The sequence below is a fragment of the Mchenga conophoros genome, linkage group LG10, assembly GCF_057382185.1.
Source record: "Mchenga conophoros isolate Kocher_MC1m ecotype Shallow Benthic linkage group LG10, M_conophoros_male_GT1.1, whole genome shotgun sequence".
NCBI lineage: Eukaryota > Metazoa > Chordata > Actinopteri > Cichliformes > Cichlidae > Mchenga > Mchenga conophoros.
The window spans coordinates 14,464,786-14,481,725 of record NC_140535.1 but is presented as its reverse complement, the minus strand read 5'-3'; the positions used below and the strand labels follow the sequence as shown (position 1 = coordinate 14,481,725).

At 40.3% G+C, this 16,940-nt stretch overlaps 1 protein-coding gene across 1 annotated transcript; it reads left to right on the top strand.

The window, feature by feature from the left end:
* Window positions 1-175: 175 nt before the first annotated feature.
* Window positions 176-15,216, top strand: pls3 (plastin 3 (T isoform)). The gene is made up of 16 exons (XM_085288624.1): window positions 176-327; window positions 6,704-6,808; window positions 6,895-7,046; window positions 8,793-8,922; window positions 9,148-9,280; window positions 10,248-10,329; window positions 10,439-10,604; window positions 10,696-10,838; window positions 11,527-11,622; window positions 11,732-11,927; window positions 12,423-12,501; window positions 12,607-12,724; window positions 12,805-12,935; window positions 13,577-13,700; window positions 13,878-14,002; window positions 14,101-15,216. Exons 2-16 carry the CDS (start codon window positions 6,748-6,750, stop codon window positions 14,231-14,233), a joined length of 1,869 nt encoding a protein of 622 aa, XP_085144750.1. The 5' UTR covers window positions 176-327; window positions 6,704-6,747; the 3' UTR covers window positions 14,234-15,216.
* The last annotated feature ends 1,724 nt before the right edge of the window (window positions 15,217-16,940 follow it).

Sequence of the window (16,940 nt, the reverse complement as noted above, 5' to 3'; positions counted from 1 at the left end):
TTTTCAACTGAAAATATTGCTGAATATATACATATATTTGTGCACTTGAGATATGACATGCCTATAAAGAATGTAATTGATTTATTATTTCTATAATTGTTCTAATAAATCAAATTAAGTAAAAAAATGTTTAATACAAAAAGACTTTTCACTGATGTATTTTATTTCAGTTTACATTTTTGGCATGGATAACCCTCCATAGAACGCACCGCCTTTTTGGTGACGTCACGAAGGGCGGGCGAGCATTCCTGCCGTCTACTTTTGTCTCTACGTGGAGGAGGTAGGACTGCAAACTGGACAGTGTCTGGAATTTAAGGCGCACTAACAGTAAGTACCAATTTCCTGACAAGTTCTAGACCAGCACCTACTTATAGATAGAGTTTATATCAGTTTTGCTTATCAAAACAACATCCTTTGTCCCAAGCTTTCCTCCCTGTTATCCTCTGTTTGTAGGGATGGGTTTGCTGGAGTAAGCAGGGGTAGTTTCCTGCCTATGAAACTTACATGTCTGTCGCTAGCCGGCTAGCTCTAGCTACACCTTGAATGTAGCTCGTTCATCCTCTCGGAGCTGAACGAGTCTGAAAATGTTGAAATATTGCACTCTTTCACTCCTTAGTTATGACCACATAACTTTTGGAAAAAGTAACTACTGCTCAAAGACGTAGTATACATATACTAGTTTCATTGTTTAACTATGTATCACATTTATACACGAGGTTCACATTTCTAGTTATTTTTTATTTTTGTAGATGCGGGCTGTTTAGAAATTTTTGAATATGTAAAATCCTACAGGAAAAGTCAAGTTAGACAGAACCAGGTTTGTTCCTTCATCACGCCGCCTCTCACCGGAGGAAGTATAGGTGGAGCCTGCACTATTTCTTTTAAGTAATTCTTTTTAATCTTCCCGCTCCACCAAGTTAGCATATAAAAACCACATACCAGAATACAATATCACAGTCTGTAAATAAATCTTGTGTAACACATCTCTCTGCTCAATGCTCTTTACTTTGCTGAGTGTTTCTCCTCTGTGTGTGTGTGTGTGTGTGTGTGTGTGTGTGTGTGTGTGTGTGTGTGTGTGTGTGTGTTATTTTCTGCAAAGGTCTGACTCTCCCACTTTTTGCCAATGAACTGTAAACGTCTATGACGCCTTTGCACTCAATGTGCAAGAGTTAGCGTAGCTGATCCTTGAAAAAGCATTGTTCTCATGTGGTCTGTGCTGGTAAGCCTGACAAATGTTTCCCAACCAAAATAAGGCAGCTTGCTTATGCACAAAGTGACTTTTTGTCTGTGTCTGTGTGTGTTGAACAGTGGTCTATGTAAACTTGTTTACTGCCTAGAGCGATTTACCAGATTTTTCCTGGAGCCCATCTGGAGCTGCAGCGCTCACTTACATCTGGGATTCCAATCCTGGATCGTTCTTAGGACACGGCTGATCAGCAAGGTCGGCTGATAATGTCAGAGAAGCCCGTATTTTAACTTCATAAATGTTGTGACTTTGAACATAAAGCGTGTTGTGAATACAGGGTCTGGCCTTCTCTAAAATCTTGTTTCACTTGTATGGCAGGATACGAGGATGCAGGAGACGAGGTGTTTAATTCATAAACATGATTAATACATTGTTAGCTGTTCTCGTAGTGTCAGCGCTAGTGAATGTGATGATTGCATTTCCTTTGTGGGGAATGAAAAATGCTGGACGACATTTTAACTGTAATCTGACTGGCGTGGTTAGATTGCCCATGAATGTACTGGTATGTAGACTATGCTCCACAAAATAGCTGAGGTAAAGTGTAATTTTCCCTTGCTCATGCTGTGGAAGTATAAGAGCGCCTACTGTATGTGTTATTTAAAAGCACAGACATTACATGTGCATGCTGCTGTCTCTCCAACCAGACCTTGGAGACTGTGGATGGGTGGTGTATTTTTAAAAAACCTTGTGCTTCCAGCCGGGCTCACACCTGTGCGAGTGAACAGGTTTTCCCACTTTTTTCCACCATCAGGATCTATGGGAACGGTCACTTGTTCTGCAAGTCAGTAAAAGTGATCAGGTTACTCTTTAGTTGCACTTCTTTCTTTATTCAGAAACTCCTTTTTTTTTTTTTTTTTTTTTTTAATTGCGTGTGCTGATGGATGTTTCTGAACATTAAAACAATGCATTGCTATGCTAGAATGCCAAGTCATTTTAAATAAATCATGTGCCAACTTTAATTAATACTACACATCAAATGCACCAGAGAATATTAATGCAATGAGTCACTAATGTTTTCCATTTTTTTTAAAGGCCCCAGCTTATTAACGTGGTTTTTGAAGCAATCGGATACAATGTCAGTGGTATTTTTTATGGTTGCTGTGCCTTTTGTAGTACTGTGAGTGTGCCATGCCTATAAAGGATAACGGTATGCAAGGTTTTTGTTGAGTAATAGCATAGGTGTAGGTGTGGCTGCTTACCTGTAGGAGTAACAAGCTGATTCAGCAGCACCTCTGTCTGTATGGACTCCCGTACTAGCCCCTTTTAGACTTCCTTCATCATTTAGTAAAGCTACATGCTTTCATTTGGCCAACAATGGTAGGCTATAGAGAGCAGATTGTAAAGGCTAGGTGGTTGCTGTCATTTCATTTGAATGTTTCCATGATGATTCACCACATGGCCTGGCTTTTAAGGCTTTTATAATATCACTTTAACCCAGCCCAGGGTGTTGCACTCGCAGCTGTACATGATGTCAAAGTAGAGTAAACTCCGCAAACAATTTGTTGTCATCACCTCCCTCCTTACCTGTCAGTACTGCCCTGCTGATCTTATCCCAACAGCCTGAACAGGAAATAAAGGGCTGGCCCTACAGACTGTCTTTCTGCTCATGAGTCATTTTCACATCTGCACAAGATTGTGAGTGTAAAAAAAAAAAAAAACAAACAAAAAAAAACGTCCCATGTTCTTGCAGACCGTGTTGGGTGTGTGCTTATTGAACTTAACCACATTTGGGAAGGGTGCCCAATCTATTTGTGTGCCTCACATTTCCCACATAACTGGATGAAACACTGGCGGGGCGGGGTGTGTCGCCTCAGCTCTGCACATTTAATTCAGCCATCTGGGAGCAGCCCTCGGCTTTAAATTGAGTGAAAGATTCATCAAAGGCGATTGTAAATGGCGTCAATGTGCTGTTTTTGGCTCAACAATTAAAGCCGCTGCTGGTAAAGAAGTGTGTGTGTGTGTGTGCGTTTGTGTTTGTGCGTATTTGTGATATCCAGTTGTAAAATGAGCTAGGAACCGAGAGAGCTTCTTGAACGGAGGGGGGGTTAGATGTCTTAAAGCCTACAAAACAAGTCCAGTTATGCTTGTTTTGCTGCTGCTGGGTATCACATGACTAGGATGACTGCACATCTATACAGATGAGCATTTGTTTCAGTCCAGCTTAATTTCAGCTGGAGCTACCAAATCTTGTATTTTAGGATATTTACAATATTTTTCTGTTTTTGCTTGGTTGTTTGTTTGTTTTTAATTAGTGAAAAGTATATAGCTATGGCACTCCTGAGTCATCCTCTTTGTACTATAGCCAAAGACTGACCTCTTAATAATGTGCTCTATCAGAGGTATTGATGTGCTTTTAGGCAGACATCCATTTAGGAGGTTGATGTTGTTTTCAATGTTAAAGCACAGAATTTTTACAACACACACACACACGCAAACACATGTGCAGCTGTCAAAGAAAACAACTGTCTTTGGAAACCAGCCGCTCTGAACTCTACTCTCTAGTGTAACACAAGATTTATGGCCACAGCTTTGCTACGGTGATTACAAACGCTCTATTCTTCCGTGCATCTCACATTTGTCCATTGCCATCTGTGCTCTTGCTCCACGTACTTGTGCCCTTCTTCTGTTGTCACTCCGCCTCCTGTTGAGGGTGTGACAAGTGAGCGAGTGAGGTAATGTTTGTGGGCCCTTCTTGCAGCAGGCCCAACTCAACCGGCCACATTTCACATCCTTTTTGGAGAAAAGTTAAATATAGCAGTGCTGAAATTGGCATTTTCCTAATAGTTGAGTGGGGAGTTTGTGCTTGGCCTGATTTGGGGTTGCTTTGTTGAAGGAAAACACACTTCTCTCTGATTTATAGTAAGTCTTTTAAAATGATTTGTGCTTTGATGTGGCTCATTAAAGTGACAAATCCCTTACCGTCACCTAGTTTTCGAAATTATGTAATTTTGTCTGAAGGACGTTTTTGGGCAAGTCTTTCTTGTTTTTGCAGGGCCGTGTGTTTTTAATTAGTCACTTTGTTTTATATTTATAGCTTTATGGGAACTGCATCACGTCTCTGATGCCTTGTGGCTACTGATGAGTCACCTTTCGTGACTATTAATAGTTCATTAAAGCAGATGCAAACTTTGGTTCACTGTCTGCTCAGCTGTCTGGGATGCTGCTGAGGGTAGAAAGATAATAGATGGCTCAGTTCACTCAGAGACGTTCAGGCACAAATTCCACTATTCGTTCTGTTATTTTTATGTTTTGTTGGGGAAACCAGGCGTTGCCCAGGATTTCTGACAAATGTGACGATCGCACATCTGTAGCTTAAAGTCTGGCAAGAAAAAGGGAACGCGTTTCTATCTGGAAAAATCTTTGCTCTTTTGCTAACCGCTTTTTGTTTTCTCAACCCTCGTGTTGGAGAGGAATGCCATCATACCAGTTTAGCCTTGGAGAGCGAGGGAGCTCACCTCTCTGTAAGTGGAGCTCACTCAGTCCAGGCCTCCTGCATTCCTTTGCAGCTACTGAACAGGAAGGGGGTGCTGACAGAAATTCCTTATTTTCAGTGCCTTTTTTTCTCAATAGTTCCTTTGCCTCGGAGGAGAATGGGAAGCAGTGGTTTTTGTCAAGCAAAGTAGCTCTCGAGACAGATTCTCACTGACTCGTGGTCGATCCGTGACTTGAGTAGTTAACCTTTGAACCAGATGAACCTGACGGGTCATGTTTCATTTGCTCTGGCTGTTTAAACAGATTTCCATCTGGTCTTGCCCATGGCGTGCCACTCGCCAGCGTTGATCTAATATTCAATGGGTATGAGCTAACCTATCAGCACACTGCAGTCTCTTTGCACTGATCTGTCACTCAGTGCTGTCTTTTTTTTTATCTCTATGAAACAGCCATGGGTTTGAATATGCAGGAACTGTAGACAAGGGTTAAGCGTTTGGTGTTCCTGTTCCAAGTTCCACTCTTTGCCCAAATAATATTGACCAGTGCTATTGAATGGGATTTGGGTGCATGCAGGTAAACAGAAATGGGTGGTTAGAACCACCAGCTTTCCCCTGACAATAATTCATATTTATAATTATTAGTAAATTTGAATGGGATATCTGATGACCTACCACAGAACATAGACCAGGGGTGGGCAACTCCAGGCCTTGAGGGCCGGTGTCCCTGCAGGTTTTAGATGTGTCCTTGAACCAACACAGCTTATTTAAATGGCTAAATTAGCTCCTCAACATGTCCAGAGTCGTGGTAATGAACTAATCATGTGATTCAGGTGTGTTGACCCAAAGTGCAATCTAAAACCTGCAGGACACCGGCCCTCGAGGCCAGAAATTCCCCACCCCTGCCATAGACCCAAGAGACTTTATGGTCTTCCTTAAAGTTAGCTACACAATTCAAATGCCTTGTGTAGCTGTTTGGCTACACAGAAAGAGGAGATTGCAGGGATTAAGCCAATGTGGGGGTCATAGAAACATACTAAAAAAGCAAACGGTGTGTAGCTTGACAGCCACTGTGCTATCTGTTAATCAAATGTTGATTGGTTGAAAAGTCACCTTGAACAGGAATGGGAACGATAGAGTTCACCACAAAGAGGAAGAGATTAAAAATGAATAAATAAATAGGAGAAAAGCAGACACAGGACAGTTCGCCCTCTTGTTTTCACTTTACTACAAACAGCTCTTTGTGTGTTTTGACTCATGTGTGCACTGTAGCAGGTACTAAGGTCAACTGTCCCTGTCATGGTCACTGTTATGTGTGATTGTCCATGATGTGTGCAAAGCTCATCACAGGTGCTTAAGTCATGTAGTGATTGGCACTGGAATCCCAGATTGCACATTTTGTTGATTGTTTGTAGGTCAATCCATTTAATTTCAGATGCATTTTGGTGATAACACCCCACAAATGTTTCACATTTGCACGTTTGTCTAGAGATCCCTGGCTTTTGAGTCTTTCCAACTGCTTGAGTCTTTTGAGTCTATTTGAAACTGCATGCACAGTCTTAACCACTTTTTAATTGCAGCCGTCAGTAAAAAGATTTAACTTGCTTTGTCGATTTGATTTGTAGTATAGGCACACAGTAAAAATAAAACATTGTAGTTAAAAAAAATCTATATTTTACAAGATTTACTGTATAGTATACTAACTGAAGAGTAATCATTTAGTCAACCAAAGGCTGATGACATCTTGACTCATCTAGTAGTTTCATTGGAAAATGAGCTTGCTGCTATACAATAAAACTAACAGGACGTGACTTTGATTAAGGAAACGGAAAAGCGATAGGTAAATGAAGCTATTTTAGGCCTGACAGAAAATAAAAGGTTCACTTATCTGCTGCGTGTCGATGCCACTCCCTTTGCTGGTTGAATGCATAGAAAGTGACAGCAGTGTGGGTGAGTTTGCAGGAGTGATAAAGATGCTGTTTTCCTCCCAAACTATTTTTAAGATGTTGTGACTCTGCTCTCTTCACAGTCACACCTTTCTTTGACTGACCAGCTCAGGTCAATCTCAGAAAAATGTCTGCAAAGCTAACACAAGAAGAAAGGGAGGAGATAAGACAGATATTTGAAAGTTACGGTAAGTAAAACTCGTGTTTCTTTTTATTGCCGTCATTGTTACTGTTGGTTTAACCATATCTGATGACTCTTTCTGTGTTCTTATAGATAAGAACGGAGATGGGAATATCTCTAAACAAGAGCTTGGTGATCTTCTTAAAGACATCGGCCATCCGCTGCCAGGATTCAGGCTTCGAGAGCTCATCCAGAAGCTCGATACAGACAATGATGAAAAGCTAAACTTTAACGAGTTTACCTCGGTACGTTCTAAGCAGAGCCGAAAAGCATCCACATGCCACAAATGCATACAAGCATACTGCAGGAACGTGAAAGTGATAAACTGAAGAAGTGATTAATCCTTCACAGTAGCAGCTTCTTGTACAGTCTGCATTCTTTATCAGTCAAAACTTGGGATCACAAACAGCACCCCAAAATGTTATCACCCTTGGTCCAAACATCTACTGACTAATTATGTATGTATTTATTTAATAATTAAAATTTTATTGAATTAGACATTAGAAACATCAACATATAAAAAGGCAGTTCAAAGACACTGATGTATACAAGGGAATTTGTACAATAAGTACAAAAAGATGTTTTCACTTTTTCTTTGGATATGAACTCACAGAAGAGGCCCTGTTGCTCCTTGGCTATCACATTTTTTTACAATTGAGACTTCCCAACATCTTGTCTGGCACGAGTCTGATTGATTAGGTATTTTTTATGGCACTGCAAAGCTGGGATCTGCAATCCAGCATGGTCCATGTATAGATAATAATGACATGTATAGACATACATGTGCCATTATGCAAGAAAGATGAATCAAAATGAGCAGAAGTGGCTGAAAGTATTAATAACCTCCACAAGGCTGCTATTGTGTTGTTGCGGTTGCTTCTTTCACCTACACTGGGTAGGAAGTGCAAGCTAGCATCCTGTGGCCTTCTGCATGTAAAGAGTGCTGTGCTAGTTTGCCCAGCAGCTCATTGTGGTCACACCGACAGCTGTGGAGGCGAGGCCACTGATGACGCTCTGATAACTCCGGCTGCAGGAAGTATCACATACATTCCTACTGAATACATATTGTCAAACCAGCTTGGTTTCAATTCTCTCCCATGTTGCGATTTACTGATAAGATACGCTGCATATCAAGAACTGTCACCACATATTGCTCCCATTATTATTGTTAAATGACGTTTAAATATGTGGGTGTTTAATTTGGAGGATAAGTGCTGTAGCTGTTTCTGTCATAATCTCATCAACCCGAGGCCATCCTGGACCTTTAAAGCTCGTTGATGCCGTCAAAACCTCAGCTACTAGCCTAGATACTCACCATATCTTCTTAACCCAACCTGCTGGCTACAGGGCTATGTTTTCGTGCCACTGAGGAGAAATTCCAGCAGATCTCCTGTGTCTGCCGAGCAACCTGAGCTGCCACGGTGGCTCGCAGGAGACCACAGTAACAGGAGAGAAGATGGTTGAGGCTTTTTGCACAGAAGTATGACTTAATAAAGATTGTTTGCTTCACTGATTCTGATTCATTGATTAGTCTGCTGATTGCATTGAAAAAAAAGTCAAAAAATTCAAAAATGGTCCAAACGCTTCCAAATGATTTCCGATTTAAAAAAAATAGAAAAAATAATATTAAAATACTGAATTACAAATGAAATTGCCGGAATAATCATATTATAAATAACATGCAGCTGATCTGAACGTGATCTTTAGTAAATTTGCTCAGATACTCATACAGTAGTTTGACACATACCTGTTTAATCAAATGTAATTCAAAGGAAGTGTCTGTCATTGGTCTGTTATGCTGAGTCAGTCATTGTAGGTACTGGTAAATGATGGTGTCTTATCTAATCCAATTCTCGTAAATTAGGATTATTTCCACCACTTTTTTTGAGATTACTACGACATAATCCCAAATCAGTGTCTTTAAATGCAACACAAACACGCCATAGCCTTCAGCCTTCGCCATTTCTAACCATTCTTTGCTGTTATTTTAGATTGTTGATGAACTGAAGGCCGGCCAGATATCCAAGTCTTTCCGCAAGGCCATCAACAGAAAGGAAGGCATCCTGGCTATTGGAGGGACGTCTGAGCTGTCAAGTGAAGGCACACAACATTCGTTCTCTGGTACGTCAGAGATTCCCAACCTCATTGGCACTGTTTGCTGCCAGTGTTTGTCATGAGCTGTTGACTTTGTACCCTCTGCAGTTCAGGTGCAGGCGCTTCATTTAACACTGAAGTAATCTATATTAGACAATGTGACCTAGTGAAATTAGGTGATATAAGCAGCCCACTCACGTTACCTTGTTGGTGTTTGGATTTTAACTAACCTGTGTCTGTTTGTCCTCATAGAGGAGGAGCGATACGCCTTTGTGAACTGGATCAACACCGCTCTGGAAAAAGACCCTGACTGCCAACATGTTCTGCCCATGGATCCCAACACAAACGCCCTCTTCACGTGTGTTGGAGACGGTATCGTACTCTGGTGGGTGCTCCTGTTACTGTCCCTCACTGAGCTCTAACACTGCTCTAAAGGTTGTTCATATTAAAAAATATGAGTTTTTATATCAACATATAGAGGTCTAAAGAGATCGCGTTGTCTGTGCCTGAATTGCAGCTGGACTGGTCAAAGCTCAAAATGATGCTTCACTGTTTGAATTGGCTACTTTTAAAAATCTGTTTGAGGTGCCGGTGTGGCTCCCTGGGTTGAGCAGGCGACCCTATCACCATGAGGCTAATGCAGCATGCCCGGGCTTGAAGCCACTGGGCCTCGGAGTGCTGCTTTATCCCTGTAATGCCTCAAAATCCCAAAACATATATTTAAAAAAAACAAAAAAACAATACACACACACACACATTTGCTTCTGAGTTGGAGTTCAAATTAATATCCACCTTTCACACCCTTCATTTGCATTTTTGTGACCTGGCAAACAAAAGCTATGATTTTGTTTATTACATGCTGAATTATGTTTTGTGATACTGTACAACTGTTTAAACATACATCAGTTTTACATTAACTCAAGCTCAGTTTATAAGACTGAGAAAATATATGATTACTTTTACTTAAGTGTTTTTGACACCAATGGCTCTGAAGTAGTAAAGTAACAGTCCTTCATGTTAAACATATTTCTGATACAGCTAATTAAGTTGCAACATAAAAGGATATTGTTAGTTTGTCTAAGGTTATGTTGCTACAATATAAAAGCAAGAATCAGTTAAACATCACATGTTTGAATTTATGTTAAAGTTTAAAAAAGTGCCACAAATTTACTTAAACTGTGAATGCAAATCTTTCCAACCATGATGCCCTAAAAGTTAGATATTTACGCCCAAGTTGCTTAATATTCACAAACACAGATGCTTTAGAGACAATAAACATTTGGATTTCTGTCTCCTTAACAACATGCATCAGACATGTTAATGTTTGTGGGGTTTTTTTACTCTTTGCACAGCAAAATGATCAACCTGTCAGTGCCCGACACGATTGATGAGAGGACCATAAATAAGAAGAAGTTGACTCCTTTCACAATACAGGTCAGTCAGTTTTTTCTTATGGTGCTTTTTTCCCCCTCACATTTTTTAGCAAATGTTTTTGTTGTTGTTGTTGTTGTTGTTTTGTTAACTGTTAATTTGTGCCTTACAGGAGAATCTAAACCTGGCCCTGAACTCTGCTTCAGCCATCGGGTGCCATGTGGTGAACATCGGTGCTTTAGACCTGAGAGAAGGGAAGCCCCATCTGGTGTTGGGCCTGCTGTGGCAGATCATCAAGATCGGTCTCTTTGCTGACATTGAGCTCAGCAGAAATGAAGGTACAGGGCATTAAATAACATGCGCTTCAGTCCTGTTGTTCCCCCAGTCTGTTTTCAAGCAGTTTAAGTGATGATTAATGCTCCTGAACAGCACTGGCGGCATTGCTGAGGGATGGGGAAACTCTCGAGGACCTGATGAAGCTGTCACCAGAAGAACTGCTGTTACGCTGGGCAAACTTTCACCTGGAAAATGCTGGACAGAAGAAGATCAACAACTTCAGCTCTGACATTAAAGTGAGTATACTCACTGGCACTGAATCCAGGTGGTGCATCTAAATAGTAGATGCAGAGAGAGGGACACTAAACAAAACTTTAGAACATAATATTACAGGTTTAATGTGGCTTTTAAGGTTCTTCACGGGGCTTTTTAAATCCATTTTTGACTTGTTTTTCACTCCGGTAATAACTACGTCTACCAACACAGGCGTCTGTCAGCCCACCTGGACAGGTAGCACATGTTTGTACAAACTTACCCAAATATCCACTTATCTTTTCCAAAAATAGGAATGAGTGGGTAGTGTCTCAGGCTTAGCTGTGTATGTAGGGATTAAGACAAAGACACAGTCTTTCTGTGGCAACATGCATTTTAGTGAGTTAGTTCAGGTGAAAGGTGCCACTACGTCAGATGTACAGCATTTTGTATACAGTTATGCACCTGTATGTGTATGTATTTTTCTCAAGCTCTGCATTTGTTTTTTTGTTTCTGATTAATTCTCATTATTATAACATTTAGCGATGTGATCCTCTAAAAACTTCTAAAGTTCAGTTTTTGTCCCTGTTGAAGTTGTTCTCAAACTAAATCAAGTTTATCATCACCTTTCTCAGAGTGAAGCTGCCTTTAATAAGATAAAATGAGTGCAGGTTTTGTTGTTTGTCCAATAGCAGGAACCTACATTTTCTTTCTTTGTTTTCCTTTATTTAGGATTCAAGAGCCTATTTCCACCTTCTGAATCAAATCTCTCCAAAAGGCACAGATGAGGATAAGCCACGCATAGACATCAACATGGCAGGAATCAATGTAAGCACTCTGACAGTCAGCACTCACAGCTGAGCATCTCCAACACATGCCAGCAGCTGTACAGGGCCTCTGACTCAAGTGTGTGTGTGTGTGTGTGTGTGTTGTTCAGGAGAAAGACGACATGAAGAGGGCAGATGCCATGCTGCAGCAGGCTGACAGACTCGGCTGTCGGCAGTTTGTCACTCCAGCTGACGTTGTCAGTGGAAACCCCAAACTCAACCTTGCTTTCGTGGCCAATCTGTTTAATAAATATCCAGCACTGACCAAACCTGAGAATGAGGATATTGACTGGGGACTGTTGGAAGGTGGGTTATCAAGACGTTCACAGGTGGTAATCAAATGAAAGCTAAATTGGAAGATACAAGAGGCCCCAGGGATCTGTAGTATTTCTCTGTTACATTATTTATGGGTGAATGAGTAAAACAAAAAGTTTGATGCAGTCAGGAACCATCTTTGATGGAAAAGCAGAAAATGAACATGAGAAATCTCCAAAATTAATTTTAAAAAATCTGCTTGAAAGAATCTAGCTGACAAAATGGTTGTATTTAGATTTCTCCAGATAGTCAGAGCATCTGCCTAACACAAACATAAACATGTAAGTTATAGCCAACAAACAACAACTAAGAGGTGTACTGTAGCATAGAGAAGTCTTAATATGACAACAAGTCCCTCCTGGCTTTGGCACCTACTGCATACGTTAGTCAGTACATTTGTATTTACAATAATCTTTACTGTTCACTTGTATAGTTGCATACATTCATCATTAAGTCCCTTAAGACTCACAATCCTGTACTGTCCAGGTGAGACGAGAGAAGAGAGGACGTTCCGAAACTGGATGAACTCCCTGGGAGTGAACCCACATGTGAATCATCTGTATGGGTAAGTAAACTTACTGGCATCTGAAACAAAAAAGTGGGATGCTAGCTTCTTCTTTTTGTCTTATTTAATGTTTATTATTAATTACAATGCTCACTATTCTTCCAGAGACCTACAGGATGCCCTGGTCATCCTTCAGCTCTATGATAAGATTAAAGTGCCGGTTGACTGGAACAACAAGGTCAACAAGCCACCATACCCTAAACTGGGAACCAACATGAAAAAGGTAGACCTAATGGCCTTATTCTTTTAGATTCAAGAAGAAACATGTTGGCTTTCTCCAACTATTTAATTTATATTTCCCAGCTGGAGAATTGTAACTATGCAGTGGAACTGGGCAAAACGGCCAAGTTCTCCCTCGTTGGCATCGGCGGGCAGGACCTGAATGATGGCAATGCTACCTTGACTCTAGCACTGGTGTGGCAGTTGATGAGAAGGTACAAAAAGTACAACACCGTGTGATTTCAGGAATAGAATCAAGTAGAAGTTCCTCCTTCCTTTTGTTTCTGTGTTTCTGCTTTTCTTGTAGTCAACAAGATAAGGAAAAGGTTTACAGCCTGGCGTGCTGAGCATGCATAGCACATTTCTGTGTCCAGCTGACTTATTTTTAAACACTTAAAAAATATAAAACAACTAATTTTCTGAATTGTTTACATTCTACAGTAACACAGATTGCAAACTTTGGTTTTTAAGCCTTAAGTGGCATCAGCAACCTTTATAAGTCATATGTAGTACACATAGTATATGTAGTACATTAAATAATAAAGTTATGCATCATTATATTTTAAAGGGACTTCTTATCCTCATTTACAGCATTTGGGAACAATTGGTCGCCAGGGAAAAATGAGTATTTAACTGGCTGCGAGTGGTTTCTGGAGGTTGCTGGAAGTCACTGTGAAATTGATCACTGTGCCCCAGTCATTGACCCCATGGTAGCCATTAATCACTAAGGAAAAATGCTCATCCCACAATCGGTTGCCAGTGTTTGCCAGGATGTTTTTGTCTTTGGTCTTTTAGTTAAAAACTGGAGTTCTCTGTTCAGTCCTGTAATAAATATTCTGCCTCTCTACTCTTTCAGATATACGCTGAATGTACTGGAGGACCTTGGTGATGGAGAGAAAGTAAATGATGACATCATTGTACGCTGGGTGAACAAAACATTGGCAGAGGCTGGAAAATCAGCCAAGATTTCAAGTTTTAAGGTAAAATGACATTGGAGAATCAGACATCTCTACATATGTAAACCAGCCCTCATCAGCATTGAGCAGCGTAAAAAGATGTAGTCATGTGATTCGGTTGGGGAGGGGTGGGGTCTCATTTTGCTGAGACGGCTCCATGTGTGGGTCGGAGCCCTAATCTGTGTGTTATGTGGCGATCAGGACAAGGAGATCAGCAGCAGTTTGGCAGTACTGGAACTCATAGACGCCATCCAGCCTGGCAGCATTGACTATGATCTGATCAAAACTGGCAGACTCTCTGAAGACGACAAGCTGGAGAATGCCAAGTAAGGACAAAAAGAAGGAGAAGCAGCTTTTTGACCATATACTGGTAAGTAGGGGTGACCAGCTTTTATATAACTTACCATGTCTGTATCCTCTCTAGATATGCCATTTCCATGGCGAGGAAGATTGGAGCCCGCGTCTACGCTCTCCCAGAAGACCTTGTGGAGGTCAAGCCCAAAATGGTGATGACTGTCTTTGCCTGCTTGATGGGTCGGGGGATGAAACGAGTCTAACTAGCTGGAATCATTGTGACAATTACTCATACCCACAGGCCATTAGCATTTTGAGAGAGCTGCCCCGTTCGAAGGAATTATGTTTTTTCTTTTTTTCTTGTGTGTCAGAATCATACATTTGCATGTGTCCCTGCATCTTCTGATTAATAGAGGTGTTTTCTGAAGAATAATGTGCTTTCATCTTATTTAAAGTGAGGCTGCAAAACTAAAATTTCTAAAGACTTTGATCATCTTTACAGTTTCAGTATGCAGAACTCTTAACGTGTAAGAATGCTGTTTTGTTTTGTGTTTTTTAAGCGAGCGTGCCTGTTTGCAGCTGCAAGGTTGTTTACATATTTTTACTCAGCTCGATAAGTAAATTATAGCCTTGAGTAAGCAAAACACATTCCCAAATACCATAGTTATGAATAAATGCTTGGTAAATGTTTGGGAAGGGGGAGGGGGAATAAAAAGAGAAGAGGCATCAGACAACCATTTCCTCTCACTTGATGAAGTAAAACCATGGCCTAAACTGGCATCTTAACTGGCAACGTAAACGTCTACATATCCATATACAGAAGCCATAAGGTCTGATCATAGTAAAGACCATGATGTGCTATCTGTATTCTTGTACTCGTCATTTGTTTGTTTATTGGGATCATTATGCGATGTAAATGCTGTTCTTTGGGTGTTTCTGGTCTTAGTTGTTTGGGTTTTTGTTTTTTTGTTTGTTTTGTTTTTTAAAGTATCTGTTACGTTGGATGAAGAGCAGGCTGACTGGATTCTCCTGGCTTCTGCTGTGCCTTCTTGTCTCAAAGACAACTTGCACTCATGCGTTGAGTTTTTCCTTTCCTTTTGTATTCACCGTTACCAAATATAAATTGCAACTTCATTCCAGGTAGCTTTATGATACTCTATGACAATGGCCAGATTGTATTTGGTCTCGTGTTCATGTCTATTCCTAAGGGCTTTACATGCAACAATAAATATGCCTTGGAAAACCAGTCTTATGTTTGATCGTGGTTATTTCTGACCACAAGTTCATCTTTTAAGCTCTTCCACTTTTCTTTAAAAAATGAAATTTACTATTTTGTTTTCACTTTACAACATTATTTAGCCTGGCTAAATTAACCAGCCCAGAACACAGATTATCTTTGGGGTTCTTTTAATCTGAATGATAAAGTAAGTGCTCAGAAGAAAATAAAAAAGGTTGTAAAAATAAAGAAATAAAATTGTTACAGACAGTTCTTATCCAGTAACAGCTTTGTGCAGTGGTAACCCACTGCTACTGCAGGTTATTTCCCCAACTTTATCAGCATCTGGAACTCAAGGACGTCTAGCGTCATTTTGTGTGTGATATAAACCCATACATAAATAAAACAAACTTAGCAGTGCAAAAATAACTGTAGTGGCTTCTCCTGCTAAGATACAGAGCCAAGATTAAACAGTTAACAAGGTACATTTCCCTCTTACCCATAGAGATAGTATAATACAAGTGTGAACTCAAATACATACAGTGCATTAATTCAGCAGAAAACGGAATATAGATCCCTCTGAGATGAACGGCGAAGTTGGTTGCAGCCACTCCTGGTGCCTTAACTGTTGCACACTTTGCATTCAAAACAGATCACGCAGCGAAAAAAAAGGCATTGCACACCCACATAAAACCAATGCAAGCTAGCACTCCCGTCTCTGTAGATCCCCATGATCCCTTGCGCTCTCAGGGGTACCCCAAAAGAAACAGCGCCATCCAGTGGCATGTCCCATAATATCGAACTTCCACCTGGCTACAATACAAACAAAGTGGATGCTTTGGTTACTTGTAGATCAAAATAAACATTATGTTGTAATTATATAGCACTAATTCGGGGACTTTATATTGTAAGATAAAGTCTCTACAATATTAGAAGCAAACCTCACACACCTACCTCGCACATCTACACAACCCACTATGAGCAACAGACATTATGTCTCTAAGATTTTTAGGACAGATTGCAATAAATTCAGTTTTGTGGAGATTTTAAAGCATGAATTTAGAGGTCGTCCTGGCTTCAATGCCTATAAGACATGCCTGTAGTTTACCTAACTGACTTCATGGAAAAATAAAGCTGGGTATCATCTGCATAGCAACAAAGATGTAAGATGTCATATTCAGTTTCTTGTTAAACACAAATACCTGCATGTCTGAAAGCTAACATGTCTAACCTTTAAGCAGTTGGACTACAGCAGCAGAAGACCACACAAGGTGCCACTCCTTTCAGCAAAGAACACAAAAACTAAGCCATAATTCTCATCGGCTCACCAAAACTGGAAAATAGAACGATTGGAAAAATGTCGCCTGGTCTCATGAGTCTGGATTTCTGCTGCACCATTCAGAAGGTATAATCAGAATTTGGTGTAATCAGTATGAAAGTATGGATTATACCAACAATTTTTTACTTGACACACTTTGGGGCCCTTAGTGCCATCTGAGCATCATTTAAATGCACTGTTGGTGACCATGTCTGTGTCTTTTACATGGGTAATATATCAGTTTATCTGAATAAAGTGACGTATTAAGTATAATTAGTGATGCTGGATTCATCATGCAAGAAATGCATCATCTTGGCTCAACATCTTGAAGGGTATGAACAAACAGTGGTTGGTATGGTTACAAGTAACCATAGAAGAGGATACATATAAGTCTAAAAACACTTTAACATTTAATATGTTTAAACTGATGTTAAAC

Excerpts from the sequence above, each read along its gene's own strand:
- pls3 (XM_085288624.1), top strand. The coding sequence starts at position 6,748 with ATGTCTGCAAAGCTAACACAAGAAGAAAGGGAGGAGATAAGACAGATA. Across the intron at positions 10,605-10,695 it reads TGAGCTCAGCAGAAATGAAG|CACTGGCGGCATTGCTGAGG; the intron begins GTACAGGGCATT and ends GCTCCTGAACAG. Across the intron at positions 12,725-12,804 it reads TGGGAACCAACATGAAAAAG|CTGGAGAATTGTAACTATGC; the intron begins GTAGACCTAATG and ends TATATTTCCCAG.